This window comes from Plectrocnemia conspersa, unplaced genomic scaffold (assembly GCF_051122295.1).
Source record: "Plectrocnemia conspersa isolate PC_06_02 unplaced genomic scaffold, ASM5112229v1 ptg000003l, whole genome shotgun sequence".
NCBI classification, from domain to species: Eukaryota; Metazoa; Arthropoda; class Insecta; order Trichoptera; family Polycentropodidae; genus Plectrocnemia; species Plectrocnemia conspersa.
Window position 1 is genome coordinate 12,876,994 of NW_028277167.1, and position 26,347 is coordinate 12,903,340.

Below are 26,347 nucleotides of genomic sequence, written 5' to 3' on the forward strand. Positions count from 1 at the left end.
TTGGTCTCCCGACAGCTAAATATTGTCTATGTCTCATATAGTCACGTAGCCAAATTGTCCCTGCAAAAAACAAATAAGCTGTGTTTACAATGTTACTATTGACGTTTATTTCCTTTGATTAAAACACTAATCTTATTAGAATACTGGCAATAATATAATATTTATAACATTTTTTTAAATTTAATTAAAACGAGTCGGTAAATTTTGTTATCGCGGCGAATGGTCGAACTTATTGTTGTTATGACACAATTGAGAAAAAAGCGTAGGCCAGAGTTTGGTAGACCTAGTGTTGTGGAAATACGGCGAACGAGTTAAGATATGCCAGGAATTGAAGGTATTTCTCAACTCTCGCAAAAACGGAAGTCCACACCGCGGAGCCCCGGGGCCGCAATCCATTTTTCAAAACATAACCTCAACGCGTTTGTTGCGTTCTTTTTGAATTTAACAAGTTTATTTTGACGCAACGCCAAATTTATATTCGTCCTCCGCGTATAGACGTATTTCTGCGTGAATTCAATCGTATTGCATTATCGTTTCGCCTCTTACGTGTTGCGATGTTTTTCACCAACGAGCGCAATTTTGCGATTTGTTTATTTATCGCGAAATCGAAATCATGCACTTACATCTCGAGTTTGTATTGTGACTCACGTATATTTAATCATCGTTCGACATGTACGTATTAAAACACGAGGAATCTTGAATCTGACACGTTTTTAAAACAAAGAAAACAACGCTCTTATCTGCGTTCCATTGTATAAGCTGTATTATACGCCATCAATTTTATTAAACGCAGACACATATTATATACTTAGTGGTAAATCTCATTACAACTCTCATTAATGGGATGAAAACATTCTTATCAGTTTCGACACTCATCGAGTCCAATAATCCAATTTATGAGAAATCAACAAATAGTAGCTTATAATTAAATACCGATTTTACACGATAGTTGTGTTTGCGGTTAGTATTAAAACCATCTTTTGCCTTTTGGGAGATGTAATAATTTTAATGTCAATTATTTAAATTTTATTAAACTAGTTCATTTTTTGTAATAATAGCTTCAATTACTAAAAGCTCAAATTCCATATTCGCCATGACTTATTTTTTTAGCTAAAATTATATTGTATATATTATATATTATAAGCTAGCAAAAGTATTTTTTTATGTATATTTTTCAACTTATTTTGTTGAGCAGTCTGCAATAATTTTTTTTCTAAAAGACTTATTTGAAATCGTTACGTGAAATCAATTAGAATATCATAAAAATTTTACTTATTTAATTTACAATTTTTCAATGATTCAAACTCACTTGATCAAAAAAATATCAAATATTATAATAGAAACAAAATAACATCGTTTATTCTTTAAAGTTATATTTTTTCTGTTTTTTTGGAAGTAAATTCAATTATTTAATTAAAGTCAATCTGCTTTGTAAAATAACTCAATCGATAAAATTTCCATATTCGATATTTTTTCTAGAACAAGTGACAATCTTAAATAAGTTTTTCGAAATACAGTAGAGGCTACAGTGATCGGTAACATTAAAATTATTCTTAACGTAATATCCAAATTCGAATATGACTATACTAGATTGTATTCATGGATTATTCTAAATATATCTGAACTAGAATTAATGCCATTGCTTGATTTTTTAAACTAATTATTTGTGATAATACTTCATTCAATTTAATATCATTACGATATTTGAAAGCAAAATCCTAAACTGCTTTATGTAAATTTTCTGCATTCATCGACATAAATTTATATCGCCATATAAACTGTGTTATTAAAATATCTATCACTCCTAAAATTATTCTGTAAATTTTATTTTTCATCATAAACAGATTGTTGAGATTGATCATCTGATTTTAAAATTTGTTTTATAATACTGTGGCCAATTCCATTTCTAAACCCACTTTCTCACTTTTAAAAGAAATGTTTTTCCATTTGTAATAAACGTAAAGCTTTAATTATAGTCATCATTTTTGACTGCAAAGTATTGTTTACTCTGTCAAATTCTATAAAGATAGTGTACACAAAACTAAAAAAATTATCTGTTTCAATAGGCTTTTAATTTCCACACGTGTAAGGATTGTTCATGTTCTAAATCCATTAACACGTTATATACTAATGGTATTTGCTGATAAAATTCCTTGATGGCATTTGCTCTTGAGGTTCACCGTGTGTCTGTATGACCTTTCAAAGTTGTTTTTAATACAGACATTAGATTATCCCATCTAGTCATTGAATTCACAAAAAAATATATAGATTCTCAACAATTCTGAAAAGTGTAATCATACTAGCATATTTGCAAACCAATTTAGAGCTGAGAGCCACACGCATATTTTTATTAATTACAGTTTGTACACCATTACAAACATCTTGGCCTCCGATGTTTGATATATCTAGTCTATCTTTTAATAAATTATCGATAATTTCATTGGCTTAACCACTACCTGTTTTTTCTTTAGTCGCTATGAAATCTATAATGATTCTTCAATCGTAATAGACGTCATTGATAACTAAATATCGGATAATTTGGAACATTTATAATTGTTCTAGAAATAATTTCCTTTCGAACATGATTTTCTAAGAGTATGAGACGGAATCCTTCTTATGATTAGTGATGTGTTCCGCAATCGTTGTATTGTACCGGCTTATTAATTCTGACCGGCTTATTAATTAACCAATTTTTTTTGTGTAGCTGTAAGAGGTAAATTATTTTTCGCACAAAATAAAATCACATCTAACAACACAACTAATTTTCTTTTTCCATCTACATTGCTTTTTGCAACGAATCGTCTTTAAAACCAAAGGTTTTCATCTTCTTTTTAAAACATTTCCATTAAAGATATGTGTCACAATGAGATGCAGAATTCTCATGATCAGAAGTTCTGTTTGACACTAGGTTTACGGACATAATCCTGTCAATTTGATGGGTGTCATTAAAAATAGATATATAGTGAACAGATTTTCAAAAATAATAAGTTTCTGAAAATAAAAAAAGAGTTAATATATTTGTATTGTTCAATTTTAAAAAGTCGTAAAAAAACTAAATACTGTCTTGATACAAATCAAATCAGAAACCCGTCAATTAGACGGGTACCGTAAATATACTGTTAAATTCTTCCAACATTTAAATCCTTGATTTTGTATTACATACAGAGAATATGATTTTCCTCCTTTAACAAAAATAAAACACGGAAAACAAGAACGATATAGTTTTTTTTTAAATGAGCCAATTGGGATGAATTCGTTCTCCGTTTGAACATTTTTTCGAAAATTATTCATTCGAAAATTTTCTTCCATCCTTTGATGCAAGTTTATTTAAATCTGCGTCTTCTTGTTCTTCTGGTTAATATTAAATTATAATGTATTTTATATTATCGGTGATCGGTGGCCAGGAAAGAAGATCGTGAAATTAATAGATATCCCGGTTTATTTTGAATTTTCTTGCATTTCCATTTTTTCTTCAACCACCCCTTCTCATTTCGATCTTTAATAGCAGTTGTTTCTCAAATTCTATGTTTTCTCGAGCCTCAATTGATAAAGTGTTTGTATCATGTATAATATTTGAAATACAGTAATACCTCGACTTACGCAAACTCGGAGTTACGAAGTTCTTGATTTTTTTCATTGGCAACACTACCACACACTATTTCAAAGTTTTTCTTGTTGTGATACTTATTGGGCGCGTTTCGTGTGAACTCTACGTGCACGATTACATTTACGATTATTTCAGTCCAGTTCAACCAGAAAAGCACATGACAATTGCAAGCTTGACAGAAGGTCTCAGCTCAATTGAAAATTGCCAAAAAGTTCTAGAAAACATAGACTCCAACGAAAGACGCGTTACAGCTACAAAGCAAGGAATAGAAAAATTATTGGCTTGCTACTAAGAAATTCTTAGTGAAAAAAGAAGACATTGTGCCGTCAGACGAGTTTGTTAGATTTTATGAAGCCATCGAAATATATTTTTTATTAACTCTTTTATTTTAACTAAAATTTTATCAAATATTTTTCTTCTAAACCAGTGTTTTTATTAATCCTTGGGCCCAATTAATCAAAATTTATATGTATTTATATACAAAGTTGTACTCCGACTTACACGACTCTTCGTCAGTCCCACCTATCACATAACTTCGGGGTATTACTGTACTCGTTAGTAAATGTTGTAATTGTACTGTTTTGAGTCATTTCATTCCGCAGTTTTCTTTTTCTTATATATTAAGTACCACTGGATTTTCTCAATACCATTTGTTCCTCTAAAAAAAGAAAATTATATAAATGAATTATATAATTTCATTAAATAATTTTCTTAAAAATTACCTTTTATAGAAACATCAGAAGACAAAACGAAACACGAAAAAATCACTTTAGGTTACTTAATATATGAAGAAATATCGATACTCTTATTATGCGAACATCCATCATTGAGGGTGTAAGAAGAAAGTAAATCAATTAATTCCCTCAAAAATAATATTAATTTCATATAACAATTTTCTAAAAACTTACTTTTTGAGATCGTTATTATGATAATAAATAAATTATTTCGCTCGAAAAAAAATTAATTAATGTTATTTAATAATATTCTGAAAATGAACTTTTATATAAAATTCTGAAATAAAAACGAAACATGAAAAATAGTCTCATATATTTTTCAAGTATATTGTTTACTTAGGTTTAAATAATTCAAGGTGAATGAAAATATTACTTTGTAATATAACGAGTAGGTGAATTTGGAGCTTTTAAGTTTTCTTTTATAATTAACTTGTAGAGGGTTTTACCATTGCGGTGTTAATTAAAATCTCCTGCGTGTTGCGTATTTATTAAGTCAGTGTAGGTCTTCGATTGATTACCTTAGAAAAAATTGCCTGTGTAACAATTCAGCCACTTCCCAATCGCAAGAATGACTTTTTCGGATTTTTGATGCCAAGTTGTTTGACCTCTTCAGTCAGTTTAGACAACCAAGACAAGCAATTATTAATTATATAAATACCAATACAGATAAAATTCTGGTGTCGGTATCGAGCGACGGTGTCGAATGAGGAAGAGCCCAGGTGAATCTGAAAGAATTATAACAGGCGGTCAGGATCAATGTAAAATAGTCCTTAACAAAGCTTAGACGAATGAGAAAAAAGGTTTCTTTAGACCGATAGATATATTATTAAATTTCGCACATAACATACACTCCCTCTAACGAAGCAAGATTATGTCTCATATAAGGCTTTCTATAAGCAAAACTATAGTTGCTTTCTGATGATTGAAAGGATACATATAACATTAATATTTGTCATGCAAGACAAGCATATTGTTTTTTTAGTATAATTGTGTCTAAGCTCGTAATATTTTTTAATTATTCTATAAACTTTTAGTTTTGGTTACTGTAATTAACGCAGAATTAACTTAGAATGATTGATAAATATAGTAATGACTTTAATTTGTTCAAAATATAGATAGGAGTAATGATAAGTATGGATATCCGTATCGTGTGCTTTAAACCCAAACTTGCCATATCTTTCTCAATTATGAATAATAATGAAATGAACAGCTCTCGAACTGACTGTGTTAATGCAAATATAGTATAGGACTTGAAACCTGGAAATGTAGGTGTATGTATAGTTAAATTGAAAAGTATATCTTAGTATGCGATAAGTAAAGTTACTTTTCTCATTATATCTTTCGCACCAGAAAGTCCATTGGTTAAGAGCATTGTAATTTGCTACCTTCCTAAATGCTCTCTGAACTGTAATTAGTACTTTAAAAGTTAAAAAAATGACTTGATATGTGTATGTCTTATTAAAAATAATTGTGAAATAGTTAAAATATTTATTTAATATATCAAATTATTTATTCCAGATACATAATTAATCATGGATGATGATAGCAAAGGAATGAGAAGAGGGAAACCGCAGCAACAGTTCTATCGTCCTGGATGTGGACTATTAAAGAAGAACCAAGAGGAATTGGAACAAGCAAAGACTGAATTTCAAAAGAACAATGGACCGAAGAGAAATCACGGTCGTAATCACGGTAGAGGGAATTACAACAATAAAGAAATCAACCGCGTAGAAGAATTGTCTTTAGATTATACGTCAAACGATGACGATAGCAAAAAGTCTTACAAATCGAGAAAACCTGAACAAAAAATATACATACCTAAAAGAAGCATAAACGATAAAGATGAAAACAGCAGTTCGTCATTATCAGACGTCCATCAGCCCGAGCATGTTCATTTAGATTTGCACAATAACCACGAGAGCAGGACTAGACGGTATTCTGGCCATAGGAAAAATGCTCACGATACGAACAATGATTCGAGACAATGTTCTGAACCGAGAAACATGTCACCTGCTAAAAAAGGATTGGATCATAATTCGGCACCGCGGAATAGAGACACAAGAAGCATGGAATCGTCCGGTCCGAGGCACTCGCAACATTCCAACGTAGGAAAGCCTCCGAGCGGTAGAAGAAATTCGACGACGAATTCGGTAAATGAAAACAAAGGATGTTGGCACAACCTTTATAATATGCCGCCGAGAATGAGGAAGAAGTACTTGGAGGAAAACGCCAGTATACAGCAATCGTGGGATGGTAATTCGGTGGTGTTTCAAGGACACGCTAACTATCATCAGCACGCCTCTCATCCGCCTGAGCATTGGTCGCAAACGTTGCCGGCTAGAGGTAGAGGTCGACTCATTGACGATGAATTTGATAGAGAAAAATTAAAACAACCGATCAATTCCTTAATGCACAATTTCGAATCTGGAAGCGATTCGAGATCCTCGACTCCTCATAATATTTCGCACGCTCCTCAACACGCAAGTAAATCGTCTAACATCACAATAGAAAATGTAGAAAATATTCTCTTGGAAAAACTTACTGAGCACTCGATAAATAAAAATTATAAAGAAGACAGTCAGTACTTATCTTATTACGTTATACATTGAACGATTCAGCTCATTTATGATGGATTATTTATTTTTAGCTCTTACGAAACAAACTAATCAAAATGTTAAGTCACATGATGCCATTAAATTTGACAAAACTGATGGAATACAAATTAAGAAGATCAGTAACGATATAAAAAATACAAATAATCACAAAAACGATAGATCTAATTCTCCAATTGTAAAAGCACCAATTAAAAATACGACTGATGTGATTGAAAATTATAAGGAAGTTATGACTCCTGACCAATTACTTAATTCTAAAATAAATCTTTTAAAAGAGGTTAGTTATCGTTATTTTATGCTGTACATGTTAAAGATTATTTATGTTTAAATGATTTTAGGATTGGACTTTGGAAGATGATAAACCTTTTATAGAAAATGTTCAAAGCGATTTGAGTAAGAGGGTGTCACAGAATAATACAGCGTCTAGCGGTAAAGCTAAACAAGAAAAGTCTGGAGAGCGAAGAGGCAAAGGTGGCAGACAAGGCGGTGGTGGTGGACAAGGCGGCGGGGGTGGACAAGGCGGCGGGGGTGGACAAGGCGGTGGTGGACAAGGCGGTGGTGGTGGCATTGGCGGCGGCGCTGGCTCAGAACCTAAAGTCAGAGAAGGCCGATCAAAGAGCAACAAGAAAAAACGGTAAAACATGCTTAGATTGCTTGTTTTATATATAACTAAAAACCTTAATTGAAATATAATATTACTCGTTTTCTGTTTTTGATATTAATTTTTATCATTTTATTAACATAACTAAAATAATTTATTTTTTATGTAGAAATGCACGTGCCAAAAAAAGTAACGGGGGAAATCGGTAAGATTTTGCTTTACTTATATTACACTAACTGCTTTTTGGTTTTTGTTTTAAGTTATATATTTTTCTGTTCATATTCTTAAGTGATTGAATTGATAAAATGATTTGATGATCAACAGGAGTTCGAGTAGGAGTAGTCAAAAGCGAGAACGTAGCTCTGATCATAATCGGCCACATACTGAAAAATCTCCCCATAATCACGGACAAAATAAAGACTCGAAGGATCATTGCAGAGATAACAAAGAAAATGTCAGAGATCATAGAGATAATAGAGAACATAGAGATCATAGGAATTCAAAGGAACACGATAGAGGGCATCAAAGAGCAGAACCGAACGATAAATGGCCAAAGAGCTCATTTAGTAGAGAAAACAGCCACGATAGGTATGTACTATATTATAAAATGACTTAAAAGGATTTAGATACATTTGAAATTTAAATTGTAGGAGGTGCTATTCTCGCAATAATAGTAAAGATCGCAATGGAAGTCGGAATAATAGTCGAGATAGGATACATCATAATCAACCGATGAGTCATAGAAATGATCCTCCTCGTGTACAATTGGATCCGGAAAAAATCAAACTTCCACCACCACCTCCGCCTAATAGGACATCTAGGAATCAGGTTTGTAGTATTTTTATTCGCTTGATAGAATTGTTTGTGCTTATTAAAAATATATGTCTTACAGAATCGAAGAGATAGTTGGTCAGCAAGAGGCTCCAGACACGCAAGTACTGAAAGCGGCGGTGATTTAGCTTATTCTCCGCCTCGTGGTGGTGGTCGTCGCCGACGTAGAGATTCTGATCAGAGACATTCGACGTCGTCTAATTCAAATAATTGGAGGGAAGAGATGCCAATGACTTCGAGCCGGTAAATATAAGATATTAAAAATAAATAAAAAAAAGATCGTAACTCGCAAACTCAACTTGGCTGGTTTGCGAGTTACGATCCTCGTCCAAAATCTGCGAACACCAACGAATCGACAATTACGAGTATTCGCCACACTTTCACTTACATCAGCAATATTCTTAGCTGAACGGTCGCCACGATGATGCATAGGGCTTACTCTATCTACAACGCTTCCAGTCTTCGAATTTGTTCACTATGTTGCGAATTTTTCGCTCAGTAGAACGATGAAATTGACCATAATCATCCCGTAAATTTCGATACATAGTTATTACAGAATTCTTATTTTTGTAGAAAAATTGAACAACTTTAACAATGTTAAGCGATCCATTTCGTAAATGTATTGTTGCAAACTAACATTTGACACTTTGAACAAATGTGATTATTGACAGTTGTCTGATTTACAATATTTTTATTTTATATGTTTTTACCAGGGCTGTGGAGTCGGAGTCGGAGTCGGAGTTGGAGTCGTGGAGTCGTGGTGTTTTGGCCGGAGTTGGAGTCGGAGTCGGAGTCGTGAAAAATGAGCGACTCCGAGCATTTATTAAATTATGAAATTTATGAATTTTTAATTGCGTAATAATGAATGTGTATAGCGTATGAATATTAAACGTGTAGAAAAACACCAAAAATACCTGATAAAATTAAACTTTTTTGAGTCAGAGTCGAAGTCGGAGTCGGAGTCGGAGTGGAGTCGTGTTGTTGGTAAATATCGGAATCGGAGTCGGAGTCGGAGTCGTGTTTTTTTAACGACTCCACAGCCCTGGTTTTTACTCTATTTTATTTTTTCGATCTTTGGTTGGAGAGTTGACGATTGTATCAACTGCGCGTACGGTGGCTAGATTTTCAATTGCAAATATTTTTACAATATGTATTGCTATCATTACATGGTATTCTTAGTCACTTTGTTTGATCATATATTTGTTTAGAGATTTACTGTATTAGAACGAATGTTCATAAATATACTGTTTTTATTTCATTGCTTTCAAAACACAAATACACACTTTTCTTTTTTAGGTTATGCGATGTCTCAAAAATATTATGAATAAGGATTTTCTTAATTTTAATTTGGGAAAAAATGTTAAATGAAACAAGTACAATAATCTGGCCACCCTATTTGCATATAATATGCACATAAAACCAGATCATCAAAGTTTTCTTAATTGTGCTAGTATCGTTTTGCATACAGTATCAGTTTTATTTAGTGAAATCTAAACCAATTGTATTGTTGTCTATGTCATTAAATTGTCTATAGATTTGCTACAGAAGTAATACATTAAAATGGGTTCTCACATTACATGAGTTTTAGCAGATAGTATAATCAATCTTATATATATTTTTATTTCAATTTTAGAAGAAACACTAAGTCTGAGTGTGTGGGAAATCCTGCATCCGAAAGAAGAACTGATACTATAGGAAGAAATGCACCAGGAATTTTAGTACTGCCCCAGGAAAATAACGATAAAAGAAGTAAAAATTTATCAATATCGTCAAATCAAAACCGAGGAAGCTCAAATAATATTTCCGGTACTAGTCCTCAAGGATCTACAATCAACAAAACACTCTACGACTGGAGAAATCCGAATAAACCGATCGTTGTTACACAGACTGCTTTGTCCTTCAATCGCCTGCATGAATCTGCACCTACCCAATCTGAAACAAACGGCCGACCATCATATTACAATACAGAATCAGACATTTATGTATCATCGCACAATAAAGATTTATTGAAAGAAATTGAACGAGCAGACGCACAGTTACAAGAAATCTTCAGATCATGCATGATAATGGAAAACTGGGATAAGATTAAACTCATCAGACCGTTTCTTCAAAGATCGTTGCAAATATTGTTAACTACGGACATAGAAATATGCGAAGAGGGAAATATAGAGCATCATTTTTGGAAGCTATTGTATTATAACATTATAGAAAATCTGCGCAAGTCCATGTTACACGATGAGACTTTCAAGACAAAGTACGTCGAAATCATCAATGTTATCATAAAAGACGGCAACGTATTCTTTGAAAATTTGTTATATATGCTTGAGACTACGTATAAATTCAAATTGGACGACTACATAAACGCCTATTACATATCACCGCCGAAAGGACTAGGTTTTATCAGCTTGGCTTTAAAATCCGCACAAAAGATTTTTATTTTCCTCGGTGATTTGGCGCGGTACAAAGAGCTAGTGAACGATAGTACAAATTATGCTAAGAGTAAAAACTGGTACACAAAAGCCAATCAGATAAATCCAAAGAACGGCCGGCCTTACAATCAGTTGGCAATATTGGCCATGTACGGGGTATGTTTGAACAAATATCGTTATAATAGTACGTGTAGTTTTTATATTAATCTTTTGGATGATTCTTTCAGAAACGTAAATTTGACGCTGTTTATTTCTATATGCGTAGTTTGATGTCATCTAACGCATTTCCCTCTGCAAAAGAGAGTCTGAATCTGTTCTTTGATGAAAATAGAAAGAAGGTTGGTATTCATGGATTTAATCTGTAAATGTTATATTTTGACTTTGTGTTTATTTTTATGTTGTAGAATTGTCTTTATTGCGCTGAATTGTTTTTTTTTTAAATGTTTTATAGAATAACTTTTGAGAGTTCTACAAAGTAAATATATGATAGGCATTTCTACCTTTTGATTTTGTTTTATATGAATCTGTGGTTGAATATTTATCATGTGTTTTATAATTGTCATGTTTTGTATTTGTATGCTGCAGAACCAGAATTACGACTGTGTAAGTATTTTTATTTTAATATGATAATTAAATGTGTTTCATATTTTTTGATTCCTTATATAGAGATTTTTTACATATATTTTTATATTTAATAAAACATTTCAGCATTTCTAATTAATCGTATAATAAGAAGGTATATGTTTATATTTAATATAAGAAACATTCGCGTAAGTGTAGAATGATCTGAAGTTAGTTGCGAGTGAAACGATATTTTATTACTAATTTTAAAGGTTTTATTTTATTTAATATTTTTTTGTTCCTACGAGGGTAGTCTGAAAAGTTTCAAGCCTCAACATGAAGATGGCGTTATTTGTCAAAAATATTCTGGTAATATAATTGTGCATTTGTTGAACGATACTTTTGAAAATTTCAGCAATGTTGGACACTCAGTTGTTGTTTAACAGTTGTTTGCGTCAGTAAATGTTAGTGTTTCTGTAAAAATATAAAAAATCGAATATCGAACCGTCGTTAAATTCTTGAATTTGAAAGACAATATGTCTATGCAAATTAAAGCCGAGAGGCTGTTTACAGGGACTCTGCACCATCATTTGCCACAGTTAAATTTTGGACAGCTGAATTTAAGCACGGTTGTACCAGATTGGTTGACGATGAATTTTCAGGACGGCCAAAACCTGCAACCACTACCGATAACATCGGAAAAGTTCACTAAATGGTACTAGATGACCGTCGAATCAAGATTAGAAAGGTAGTAGAGGCTGTGGGTATCTCAAAAAACGTGTTTGTCATATATTGACTGAAGATTTGGGCATGGAAAGCTAACCGCGCTTTGGGTGCCGCGTTTGCTCACTCAGGACCAAAAACGCATCCAAATAAACATTTCAAAGCCCTGTTAAAGCAGTTTACGCAAATAAGTGAAATAGTGGACTGCGAAGGGTGAATCAAGGGTGAACAAGGCGAAGATTGTTCTATCGACCGGGAAAGTGATGGCGACTGTTTTTTGGGGTTGTCATTGTGTTAATCGACCAGCTTGAAAAAGAAAAAAAATAATGGGAGCATACTACGCATTATTATTTGACAAGCTGAATGCATAAATTGCGGAAAAACGGCTGCATTTGAAGAAAAATATAGTTTTGTTGCACCAAGACAACGCACCATCTTACACTTCAATGGTCGCCATTAGAAAAATTCACGAATTGGGGTTCGAATTGATTGACCACCCACTGTATTCACCAGATCTGACTCCCAGCGACTTTTTTGTGTTTCCTAGGCTCAAAGTTGTGCTCGGAGGACAAAGATTTTATTAAATGAGGCAGCCATCACATTTTTAAACGGCTATTTTGCAGAACAAGAGTGGCGACTACTATTTAGATGGATTAAAGCACTGTTTCCCACGGTGGGGCATCACGCCTCAGAGGTGGGGCGCCACGCTTCGGAGATGGGACACGTCGGCAATTATCAACTACTGTTTAATTAAAAAAGAGGCCGGTTGGGCATATGACTTTTGAAAAGACTACGGTGGGGCATGGCACAAAAAAGGTTGGGAAACACTGGATTAAAGAGATGGGAGCATAGTGCTGGGAAAAGTGCATAGACTCACAAGGAGACCATGTTGAATAATAAAATTTAATTTGACAAAACAAATACTTGTTTCTGTGTTAGGTTGGAAATTTTTCAGACTGCCCTTGTATATAGAAGTGTATAAAATGTGAGGGTACATAAAATAAATTGGAATTTAGGTTTTTAAAATTTCACCTTCAATGTACTCCCCAGGATTAGATGTATTATTGTACTCTTGTCCTAACATTTTTTATAAAAAGTTACATGGACTAAATCTCATCGGTAATGATATTATAATGAAATTAGTAGTCTTTCAAATCCTAACACATGTTAAGCAGTCTCTGGTTAACTGTGCAAGGAAGGCAAGAATTTTGATGGATCACGTTTCATGTTCAAATTTTGGGTCAAAATTCAAATAGTCTGAAGACGAATGTTGTGGATCCCTTGATCAACACATGCCATGCTCATTTTCGTCTATTCGGTGAGTTGAATCGGCCTGAATGTTGTTGATTTTTAACATCTCACCTCTAATGCAGTTTTTTCCAACATGAAATAGAATTTCACTCACTTTTCATGATCCTTTTTATCCGCTATTATAAAACATTTAAGAGGAAAAAATTGTTACAGGAAAAAACAACCGTTTCACGACAACAGCGCTCCATAAATCGATACATAAAGATATAATAGCTTAGAGTCTGAAGCTGGTACTACAATTGGCCCGCTATTCATAAATATGAATTCCCGTTTTTTTTTATCACTTGTATAACATAGTCTGATTTTATAAAATACAGTATAATTCTCAGTATTATAATCAATTGGGCAAGTTTTATAAGATACAATATTTTGGTGTTGTTTTAGGATTATGTATTGTGAATAAATTTATTATTTTTTGTGTTTATATAATCTATTTATTTTTCTCACCTGTGGAATAATAAATGCTTTTGACCGTCCACATTTTTTGGATAATTTATACCCATTTTACACCATTTATACCAAATCATCCATTTATATTTGTTACTAAAGCATACATATTTATATTTATTTTGTAGAACTCTTGATATTTTTGTCTATTAAAATTAGGTGAGACATTTTTACCAAATATAATTAAATTTGTCATTGTTCTTTAGTACGAAGCAAGTGAACGTAAACGATTGGCTGAACGTCAAAAGGCTGTTGAAGTCGTTGGCGGTACACGGGGACTTAGAAGAGAAGTTTGGATCAAAGCGGGCGGAGGACGTACCACGACTCTATTACAAGCTGATAAACTAGCAGCTCGCGCCGCTTTGAGTGATGATGAAGAATTGGCAAATATGACAAGTATAGAGGTACGTAAGAATTATAAAGCCATTAATTAAATAAAGGCCAGTGTATTAATCTTTTATTTTATTTAGCTCAACAAGAGGTTCATCATGAGTTATCTTCACGTTCATGGCAAACTAATCACTAAAATTGGGTGAGATATTTTTTATAATACGGTATTTAATTAAATCGTTATTTTAAAATATATCTTGAGAGAAATTTTAACCAATTTATTCTCGAAAAGAAAGAAAGATTAAAAGTACTCGAGAGAGGTTGTACAAATGTTGAAATTGCCTTAATTTCCTTTACAATTGTTGTGCGTTTCGAGCTGGGATGATATTATGTAAATGCCACTTTTTAACAGTGTTCGAAATGATCTAAAGATTGCATGCAGTTAAAAAGTGTAATTATAACATAAATATTGAGGCGTATGCAAATTGGATCCTTGTTGCTTATACATATAAAGTGCATGCACGCCAAATTGCCTGAGGAAATTGCCCAAGAAGTGTTTGCCGCGTTCCACAAAAATTGCTCATAAAGTTTAGTGTTTTTCCTCTTCCTGATTCGACGAGGAAAAATTGACAGAATCTGCGACTCTCAAATATTTTAGAGACTAATTAGAATTGCGAATCATAACTTTAGGCGCCCTATTTAAAAAATACATCTTCCTAAGAGGTATAAAAAATTGGAAATAACCTGAATTAAAATAATGATTGACTTGAAAACAACCAAACTCAATAAAGTAATTACCAATAATATCAAACTTTGGAATATTGTGTTTGATTTAATTATTCTTGGGACACGTCTGTATTAAAGTAATGATTTTACAAAAAGAAATTACGAAATATTTCTGATTTATTTGCTCATTTGCTATAGATTTATGCATATGTAGAATAGAACTTTCGAGATCTTATGGGTGATTCGCCGAAAGAGGCATAATTTAGCCTTTTAAATTTCACAAAAATCATTTATTTAGTCAAGTTAGATATACATATGTATATGTATATAAAAAATATAAAACACTGGTTTATATGCTACTGAGGACTCGGTATTCGAGGACATGGTATCTGGGGGTGCAGACCCCCTAGCGACCTGCAGTCAACGAGGCATGCTCTAACGCCGATCAGTGGCAGATCATCCGTAGAATAAAATAAGTGCGTACTTGGGGTCTCGCGAAGGGCCCTGAAAAAAATATGAAAAAATTATATAGCTAGGATATTTGCATTTCTGATAAAGCTATTTGTGCATTTACATTAAAACTCCACTATCATCAATGACTTGATGTAACAATTTTCCCCTCATTTCAACACATAGTTAATTTTAGACATTTTCAATAAATTTTCTGGTGCTTAACTTTAATACAATCTTAAAAATTCGTTTTTCAGATATAATTACATTACAATTTAAGAATAAATGAAACAGATCACAGAATTATAAATTCCGTTACTTGTTTGGCGGACGGATGGTGATGGTGACGGGCTGCTGCCCTAGTATTTTATTGAGAGTATATAGTTGACATGTTATTTAAATATTTATGAATGAATAGTGAACGAAGCAACACCAGCTGTTGTCTTCCGTGAAGGTCCATCAAAAGAACGTCCTGTCCTCTGCTGCCGTCACAACAGTGTCACCCGAGTGCCGCAAAGTTTTGGACATAATAAAATAAATACATATATAAATAGGCTACAAAGGGTAGGGGGTTCTCAGAACCAAATCGTCAAAGATTTTAATGACTTACAGAAATTTCAATCCATGAACCATCCTTATCTCATTTTCTGAGAACCAGTTTTTTTATCTCATTCTGAGAAGCGGTCTGGTGTTACAAAATAGTCGCCAAAAAACTAAAAATATGTATGTCTGATTTTGATTTTAGACATCACGATCACTGCCACTAAAAATCAGATAAATACTATTTGTTTCGTAAGTCATAAAACAATAATATACTTCGTTCATTATAAACCATTACTCTGCTGTTTTATATAATGCTTATTTGCGACGATGGAGTTGACCGTGAGATTGCCATTAGCTAGTAAAATGTTAAAACGCAAAAAGTCTTTATTAGTAATGACCAAATTTTCTGTTTGTTTTCTCTGACTATAAATATATCATTGTTTAAAAGAAAAAAAATCAAGAAATTAAACCATCATACTGGTATATGGATGTATGTCCTTTAGGAAGTCTCTAAACATCGCCCATATTTACAAACATAATTAAACCATCAACTAAATTTAATTAATTTCGCGAAGGAGTATGTTACAGCAGACGGTTCATGTTTCTCAATATATTGTTTAAAGCACTATTCCGGTACATACTCGTAAACAGTGTGACTAAAATAATATCGTTATTCTCGTGTGTTTTGTTTCTGAGAATGAAGTACACAGTATCGGATATTGAAATACATACACATGTATATACTATTGTGTTTATTTATTGAAGTTTGAAGGGAAGTTTATTATTACTTTCAACACTATTATTTTACAACAGCAGCTCAAATAACACCCGAGGAGGTCTGCTTTAAATAATTAAATAGTTGGTGATAGAAAATTATTTATAGTCTAGTCACTTTCAGAGTTAATGGACATATACAAATCGTGAACAATAACAAATCAATGACCAAAAATATATTTTTAGTTGTTATAACAAACTAATACTACCGAGGGAACTGTATGTCTTCCACGTCAATGACGCCGCCAGACCACAATGTGCACCAAACAGTCACTTTTTGTGTCTCGCGTGAAGCACATGAGAATTTTCCTCGCCCCATGTGCGGCAATTTTGCTTATTAACATATCCAGAGAGGTGGATATGTGCTTTATCAGAGAAAAAGATTTTCTTTGAAAAATCAGCATCAACACTTTGCACACAATTTGCGTAAATTCTTCACTGTCCACGATCTCTGGGCTTCAGTTCTTGTGTTATCTGATTTTTATACGGGGGGTAGGTGCAAGTTCAGATACAAAACGCACCAAATGGAGCCATAAGAAAAGCTACGAACGTCGACGAATCGACAATTCCGGGTCTTCGGCCACACTTTCACTTATAACAGAAATATTCTCAGCTCAACGGTCGCCACGATGATGAACAGGCCTTACCCTATCTCCATCGTTTCCACTCTCCTTATTTTTTTTACTACGTTGCGAATTGTTCGCTCAGTAGTACAATTATATTGACCATAATCTTCAGGTAAATTTAGATACACAGTTCATACAGAATTTTTTATTTCTGTAGAACAATTTTTAAGGTTCTTAGGCCCCTAGGGGTGCCAGAAATAGCCGCCGGAAAGTTGGTAACAATTTATTTAGTATTACATATATAGAAACAAACTATTGTAGAAGTTTATGTGCTTTTCTCCGAGCATTAGTGGAGAAGTTGGCGGAGAAATAATGTCTCGGGATGAAGAAATTACCGTTCTTTGAGGTCTCTTGTTGCTCGTCGCCCTTTGTCTTCCGCCGTCTGCAGTGTGTGGTCTTTTATTCGGTGATCGGTCGTCAGCGGCATCTCTCGTCTGCCGCTCTGCAGTCTGTCCCGATCGTCTCCCTGTCAGACCTTATGTACCGTAGGTTGGGGAGGTCTGCAGCGAATCACAAACATACAGAGATATTCAACTAATTGTTGCGCGCACTTGCGATTTGTAATCGCGCGATTGTTTAGTCGTTAAAATGGAACCCATTATTTTGAATTGAAATGCACGTATATGCGACTAAAAATCACGGCGATTTAAAAAACGCAACCAAACCTATATTCATGGTGACGCGATTGTCACTCTTCTTGAATGTGTTACACTGACAAGACATAGACCTGCACGCACTAGCGGCTATTCGATCGCACTTTAGATCTTGTCAGTGTGATTTTGACAATCTATTTGTGTTGTGTCTTCCTTAGCGTTTCTTTTTGATACCGTAAATTACAATGTCTGACAATCCAACTGACGATTCTTGTGACGATGGTGTCATAGACAGTGCAATTGATACGGACAAACTAATTATAGAAATTGAAAAAAGGGCCAGCTATATATTATATAAAGAATTGAAGGAGTATAGTGACCGCCTTTTTACCATTTGCCGTATTTTTCTGATAGCGATTATTAACAGCTGTCTGATTTACAGTAGTGCCAATATAGGAAACTCGAATTGGATCATCATGCGAGAGCTAAATAATACTAATAATTATTTTGCGTACATAAATAGATTCACATTCTTGATTTTATTTGTTTTAATAAAAATGTAATGTATTCATTTAATATTTACGTCCAATATTACTCTCCAGGGTTTAGTAAATGTGATACGTTAGTGAATGTTTATCGTTCGTAATTATTTCATCCACATCGTAAATTTTACACTCGATTGCCCGAAGCGAATACGCTGAACCAAATTAGTGTTTTAATAATTCATCGCGCACCAAAAATAAATTTATACACAATAATACGTAAAGAAGCGTTGCACATCTCGCGTGCGCAGCGTTTTTGTTGTTGTTGAGAATTGATTAATTGCACATCCTCAAGGTTCGAAACGCACCGCAATTACTTTTTGAGATGTTTACGCGCCGTTCGGTTTAACCCTTTCGGCACGGAACGCTCCTTTTGCGCAATTGCTGTGTAATGACGTAATTGGCGCGGTTATGTAATTTTTCGACAACCATCACTTTTGGGGAACTTCCTGGAACGATAACCGTCACGCTGTCTGCGATTAAAGAACCTCGACTGTTTCAGAATGGAGACGCTTTCGGAGAGCGCCAGCATGATGCTGAGGCAGTTCAGAGCTTTGTTGAGGCACTCGCCTCTTCCCATCAACAGCAACAGGCTGCTGCAGCTCACCGCTTTGAACATGTTCGCCATCGAATCTGCACAGCTGAAAGAAGGTAAGAACACTTTTTATTGTATTCGCATCGCTGAGATGCATCTCGGCAATTATCTCAGACTCGAATTTGTATTTGATATACGACGTCGTATATAATGGTGAGGGGCGTTAACATATATAGGGAGGTGTGCGGTCGATGTACGCCAAAAAATTTGCGCTGATAGTATATATTTATTGAATTGAACGTAAAAATAAATAAACTGGATGATTTTTTTAATTATTTGTAGTTTTTCTCATAAGTAAAAGTCGTGATCAAACCTATTTAATATGAGGCTGACAACAGTTTTCCCACCTCTTCTGGTACTTTGCCACAGTATAGTTAAACCAGTTGCTGATTTGATTCGGTCAGTTGATCTGGTCGGGGATATTTCCTCTTCCTCTGTTTGACCACAACTTGACGATATAAATTGTTGTCCTTCTGGCTAGGTTAATAAGTGTCAACTTCAAGTATATTTTATAAAATTTGTTCTCGATATAGAGCTCCTATATTATTGACAAATTGGTACTGTACCCTTATTAAATAGCGTAATTTAAATTTTACGTTTTAGGAGTTATTAATATAAAAAATAATTTTAAGATTATTTTGGTCCCATTGTGAAAATTCCGTGTTATCAATGAAAATATTTATTCGCATAATTTGATTTCTGGATGCCCCTCGCGCGATTCTAATTTTGGCCCTGTCCCTCTTTTTATTTCATTTTTTGAAGGCAATCAACGACGCTCGCCTTCGGTTATTTTTTCGAGTCTCGCGAGCTTTTTACTTCTCGTTTTTCTTATCACCCCTCTCCGTTCGTCGTCGCATCGCTTGAAGCTTTTCACGTTGCGTTCTTCGTCGCGTCGGAGAGCTTTCGTAAACAATTTGTATGGTGCGCAAGTCGTTGAACTGGGAAGCTCATTTCTAAACGCAAACACCGGTTTATATCCATTTATGCTCGCTATGCAAATTGTACATTGTATTGGTGAAAGTGTACAGTCAGTAGGTTGATTGCGGGAGAACTATAATGATACACCAGTTTAGACTAATTATAAAATCGCAGTGAACGAATATTTAAACAAAAGTCAAGTCAATTTGGCTGCGCCTTTTCTTATAAAAGTAACCACTATATGCAAGTATGTTTGAACAGAAGGATTCCAAAAACATGGAATACGTTTCTTTGTAGCTTGTACGAATAGGAGAAAAGTATTATTTAGACTGTTGACCGCATTGTTAAACCATATGCATGCACAGTCGCTATGATGAAGCAAGAGTATGTCTTCCGTGTGGTCCTTTATAGGCGAAAACATTGTGGTCGCTTACTGAACGTTGACAAAATATACGATTAATAGTGCTATTTGTGTTGTTATGAGTATTGTTCGACGCGTGTCTTGAAGGTTATAAATTAATAAGCTACATATTTATATATTCTTCATATATGTTGCAAGATTCGGAGATGCAACCCTGCCGTATCTTGATATAATTAATAAACCTTGATTATGTGATTATGAATAACTCGCACAGCAATCAAATAATGGAGAGCTTTAATCATCGCAGCATTTACGATTACAGCTACGACTGTCAAATTTATTTAAGATCTTAAAAATAATCGTTTTCTCTAGAAGGCCGTCTGTTTTCTACTAAAAAAAAATTTATTTTATTTAAACAGTTTCTTATCTTTCTTGCGAGTTATGTAAGTGTATGTAAATAATGCAAATTCTTAAGCTTTCGCACACCAGCGTAAAGCTCTGCCCAATTTGAATTCGGCAATAACGCGTTATTGCGCGGTGTTACGACCCTCGTCTTGACCCCCATGGGAACGCTTTGCTTTTTGGCTTTCCTCGCGCGTCGCCTTCCTCGCACGCCGAAAAGCGGTCACGTCCACCTTTTCGGCACTGGATACACTTACGTGGCTCCATTAGAGGGGGTCCATTTCCGAAGTTACATAATTGAACACACACGCTGCCTCAAATCGCTTTTGAACTTTCGCAACGCGATATTTTTCGCTTTACGTCGTATTTACAACCACGTGCGACACTTTTCGTTCGCGCATACCTATAGCTGTGAGAACTTGTGTTTGCGTGTGTACCTCTAAAGAAAATCTCTGGAGCAGGATTTCATGCGCTGAAGTATTTATTGTCGAGAGCTATCCTTTTCACTTTGACGGCGCGATGAATCCCGGCGTCGGTTTATTGCGATGGCCATATAAAGAGACGCGGCGCATGAAATAAATATGAAATGGTATTTATAAACAATATGATTTATTCGCAGGGGTTCGTGTCGATAAAAAGATGAACTCGTCGATTGAATGCTGAATGGTATCATTATTCTTGTGCTTATGCGCGTTGAGCCTTATGAAATATGCAAATGTAGTGAATAAAGCTAAAACTCGATGGTCCACTACCTTATTTTAGTTGAATATGTTTTGGTTTGAGTTCTGGTCTTATTATAAAAAACCCTTTAACAATACATAAAAAAATAATTTATACTATAACATAATTCACGATTTAATGTTGTATTCTAAAAATCTAGGTAAACTAATATTATGTAGGTTAATACTTATTTCAATATAAGAATTCGTATAGATTCAGTAACACGTATATTTACGCCAGACAAAGAAAAAGTCTACATTAATTGGAGGTTGAGTGTCAAATACATCTAGAGTCTAAATGTATTTGACGCTCGATTTTAGATTCTTGATTTGAAGCTTGCTGGCATTGTGGCCCTAAGGCCAATATTTAATAGAAGAAGGGATTTATCAGAAATTTTATTTATTATAAATAACTAATTAGACTGATATTAACATACGCTTTTCCCGTGTGGAAAAACACCAGTTATAGACGTCATTTAAAATAATTAACAATATGTATTTCATTTTTTTAATATAGTATATGTATTAATTATTATTACACCTTTCTATAACAACCTTTAGAACTTCATAATATATATTCAATACCATAAAATAAAGGACACTAAGCCAAGAATGCTGTCACACAGCCAATTTTGTTCAAGCAGATTTTGATGATTATCTCCTCTTTATTCAAGAAAGTATTTTTATTTGGCTTTTGTTTATAATGTTTTCGGGTAGCAAATTCGTGAATTCAATTTAGGTTTCTTTAACAAATTCGCTCCCAAAAAATTTGATAACTCGCTAAAGAAGCAATTGTTGCAGCCTTAGATTGCTCTATTGCATAATTCATTTAGATTTTAGTTATTGCAACTACTTTACCCTTATTTTAAAATCAACAGGAAACTCAGATTGAAATTTACCATATAACATGTTGAAATGGCGCTTCAAATTCCTTTTCTAAAGTATAGCGACGAAAACGCTACATATCAAACATCGAAATTATACGGTTGTAAAAGGACGCGCGCTAGACCATACAGTCCACCATGCACATAATAATATTGTTATTCTACCCTATGGTTATCGATCGCTGTGTGATTATCTGAACCGTTTCTCTTTTAAGGCATGAACATATTTTGTGTGTGTCCAAAAAGAGATGCAATTGGCTCACAAACATCTTCATCTGCGATTCCCAAAAGATGTCTAGCCACTAAATATTAAGTTCCTGATTTACCAAATTGCAATGTATTCTTTGTTGTTGTTTATCGTCGATTTATTTTGACCGATATAGCAATCTAGAACAATCTCTTACGATTTGCGCGCTTTGCGATTGAAATTATTAACGTCCGAGCTGCAGTATAAAGTAATGACCGTTTCTGGTCACATTACACGTCCATAGATTGCGACATTACAGTCAGACGCAATCAGATTCAGCTACGTTTGCGCGCTTTATGGCTCTCGGTAGTAGGTATATTCTATTCCCGCTAATTACGCGGTCGCGGTCGGCGGTTCGACTCCCGTCGATAGCTCGCTGCTAACGTAAATATTGTGTGTCGGCCCGAATTTACATAATAGCTGTGTAAATTGTTTACGCGACTTGCGACGCGGGGGCGTGTCATTAAAAGCTACACGTCTGGTGTAGTATGGATGTTTTTATTTTGTGACTTTACAGGTTATCCATGCCGCTTGATGGCTTCATTCGAATCGGACGCATTTGCAGTCTATACTAATATGCTAATATTGGATAGAAGCGGCAATGGTTTAACCATTTGAGCGGTATCGCCGTACATGTACGGTGGTTAATCTTTCACTATTTTGTGGTACTCCAGATAGTTATATATTTATATATGTATGTATATATAACTAAAGAAATAATTATTTTGTTTATTTAATATTTTTTGAATTTGATTTATTGTGAATGATTTTTATAGAAAATAATTTGGTGACGGGAGGGTGATTAGACACAGATTGAGCCGCTGTAGTAGTAATTTATTGCGATATGCAGTTAATATGCCTGCACTACACTCCCTGGAAGTTGGCCAAGGTTGGCCAAGGACGGAGAATATAGTGGGTTACTTCGGTTGAGTTCGGTCTAAATCTCTCGGAAGTTGTCCGAGGTTACCGAGAACGGGAGGTAAAGTGGTGGTAATTCAGTCGACTTGGCCAGCTTCGAGCGCTTCCGAACATTGTCGGCATTATTTCCGAGTCAAAGAGACCGAAGTCGGAGCTGCTCTTTCGAGCGCGAGCGGTGAGATACTTCCCCTTTCGCTCTCTCGCGTGTTAAGTGACGAGAATGAGAGAGATAATGATATGGTGCTTCGCAAACTGAGATAGAACGAGTAACTCGGTTCAATTTCAGTATGCGCGTAGGCGTCCTATGGTTAACACGCATGTCGAGCGCTGCATCGTGGTCACGTGGTCAAGTTATAATACCACATGCTTATCGGGGACTTAAACAGACTCTTACTGACATTTTGAATATTATTTTAGAGCACCAGAAGGGATTAATTATATTTTTGATAGTATATTCTTCTAACAGATATCGTTATTATATTTTTTTTCATATAAAATTACATAATTAAAAAATAATTAATGGTACTTGATTTTGTTAAAAAAAATCGTTTCGAATATCTTTATGTATTTTCCTAGATCGGTTTATATAAATGTCACACCATAACGAATTCTTATTTAGAATCGATGGCGACAAATTCTAGGATACTCACAGATGTGGTGTTCGTATTCTGAAGTATCATTTTTATGCCTTATGACATTTTGCAAAAGCCGACAAAGATTTTGCGTAAATTGAATATTTACGACCGAAATGTTTTCACTGATATTGTATTGGTGAGTGGCCACACAAACTTTTATACTTATCAGTAGCGTAATTTTAATAATATGACAATTTAAAAATTGCGATTATTTGGCACGTTTTTCGATCGCGCGTAAATATGCCGGCTGTACGTGACAGAAGCCGCCGTCCGGACGGCATATGAAATTTGCGACAGTGTGGTCGCTTACTCGAAGTCGTAGGTCTCGGCCGACTACAGTTGTAACTTCGGTTCGGACAACTTCCAGAGAGTGTAGGCATAACATGTTAGTATATTTAGCTTAAGTTTTATGGATGTAATAGTAATTAGACGGTTAAGTGCACCAATAAAAAAAAATTAAGCATTTACTTGCATAATTTTGAAGTGTCTAAATTAAATAAAAAAGCAGTGCTATATGTATCCAATATGATTTATTTAATTATATAAAAAGTATTGCTAATGTCCATGATATTAAAGCGATAAAGGATACGTACAATTAAAAAGGAACAGCTGATGACTCGCAATGAATAAAAATATATAAAAGCAACGTTTCGCTTCATAAATCATAATGGCGCGATTTACCGACCGAGCCGCGTTTATTTTTACGTTTCCAACCTTATATACAACTGGTACACTGGTACTCTCAGATTATCTCGCGTAATTTGAGATTCACAAAGATCAGCAGTTGCTAACGCACGAGGTTCTCTGAAAACGGATGCTGGGCGTATCATCATTTCGGTTCATGGGGATGGATGTTGGGATGCATTTATTACGTTCACACGGGCAGGTGTGTTTTGCGTTTCCACCGTTGGACTGGTTTCGTTGCGTCAAACGATCGTTTCACGATCTAGTGCCCTCGGTTAAGTCATATAATGCTCTTCTCCGAGATCTTTTTATAACTTCTATATCCGCCGCATCCTGTTTTGTGCGTAATGAGAGGTAGGTCTAGAGACACCTTCGCGCGTCCGAGAATGTGTCGCGAAGTTAATACGCGTAGATCGCGGGGGTGGATTGGGTGTTTAAAACAATCAGGTAGATATTTATAGAATCTTTATTTTTTTTGTCTTGTTACGGTGGCAGTATGTGCGTTGGAAGGCCCTGATAAATTTAGCAGAGCTTTCTTAATTAATTTTTCAAAAATATAATACACACAGGACTTTGTTAACTAGTTTTCATTTATTTTTATGTCCAGTATGCAGTATGTTACTTGACTTGAAAATTTGTGTCATTTCGCACCATCTTGAATGTGACTCAAATTCTTGAACATATGAGTTTTCTCGAGTAGAGAAATTAGATGTGATGCCTTTATTTGTATTATGGCGGTTGAATTTCCCCAAAAGTGTCCGGACCATTGCACTTGTAAAGTTGGTCAGCTTTTGAATTTGAAAATAGTTACTGGGGGCCATATTGGTACTTTACGGTGGATAATGAGTTTAAATGAATTGTGGCGTTCTTCAGCACTAATCGTTGGAATTATTTTAGAATAATAAAAATGACTGCGGCAATAATTTTATTTATTGATATCGAGACCTTTGCCTTTATTAAGGGTACTTATCCACTATAAAGACTTGCATGTTTATCTCACTCCACTCTTTTCTCATTCGCAAAGAAATACATAAAAACTATTAAGGTGTTTTGTATCATGCAAGAATATAGTACATAGTCTGTATACTATATTTTTTCTGCTTTCGGATTTTCAGAACGAGGTGTGTCGAATTATATTTGTCGGCTTAGTGGTTGTTGAGTAGCTGGGATTGTCGTCGTGATATTTTCTGGGCGATCCGCTGACGTCTCTCGTGTCTATCAGCCTCTGCTTGTCTGTGCAAGTATCCCTGAGTTTGTCTCGAATGCCGCCTGGTGATCAAGTGTCATATTTTACAATGATCGTTTAAGACAGCTCTGACGAATCGTATACGAGGAATACGTATCGCTTCTTAAACACCCCCCAAAATGTGTTCAAGCAATAAGAGAAAACAAGGCCTAGATGGCTACTTCAGTGATCGTTTGAATCAAGAAGTTCGAAACAAATACGCGGGATTAAATGTATTGTCAAGCACGCGTTCTCTCATAAAAAATATAGTTTTTCGATGGTGATAATGAGTAGTTAACTTCTCTGGATGGATTGC

The 26,347-nt window shown here is 34.6% G+C and overlaps 1 protein-coding gene across 4 annotated transcripts in view; it reads left to right on the forward strand.

Annotated features, from left to right (window-relative positions):
- Positions 1-245: 245 nt before the first annotated feature.
- Smg6 (Smg6 nonsense mediated mRNA decay factor) overlaps positions 246-26,347 on the forward strand; it is a 96,274-nt gene continuing 70,172 nt past the window's right edge. For 2 of the 4 annotated variants that reach the window (XR_015809216.1, XM_088183697.1), the window contains exons 1-13: positions 246-334; positions 5,860-6,918; positions 6,989-7,233; positions 7,295-7,590; positions 7,727-7,762; positions 7,882-8,145; positions 8,208-8,385; positions 8,450-8,631; positions 10,022-10,973; positions 11,045-11,155; positions 14,066-14,263; positions 14,330-14,391; positions 18,946-19,094. Coding sequence is in view for 2 of the 4 variants with exons in the window: in XM_088183697.1 (XP_088039823.1) it covers positions 5,874-6,918; positions 6,989-7,233; positions 7,295-7,590; positions 7,727-7,762; positions 7,882-8,145; positions 8,208-8,385; positions 8,450-8,631; positions 10,022-10,973; positions 11,045-11,155; positions 14,066-14,263; positions 14,330-14,391; positions 18,946-19,094 (3,718 nt within the window). In the remaining 2 variants the exon portion in view is untranslated. The remainder of the gene's footprint in view (positions 335-5,859; positions 6,919-6,988; positions 7,234-7,294; positions 7,591-7,726; positions 7,763-7,881; positions 8,146-8,207; positions 8,386-8,449; positions 8,632-10,021; positions 10,974-11,044; positions 11,156-14,065; positions 14,264-14,329; positions 14,392-18,945; positions 19,095-26,347) is intronic. The other 2 variants (XR_015809215.1, XM_088183698.1) reach the window with 1 other exon arrangement.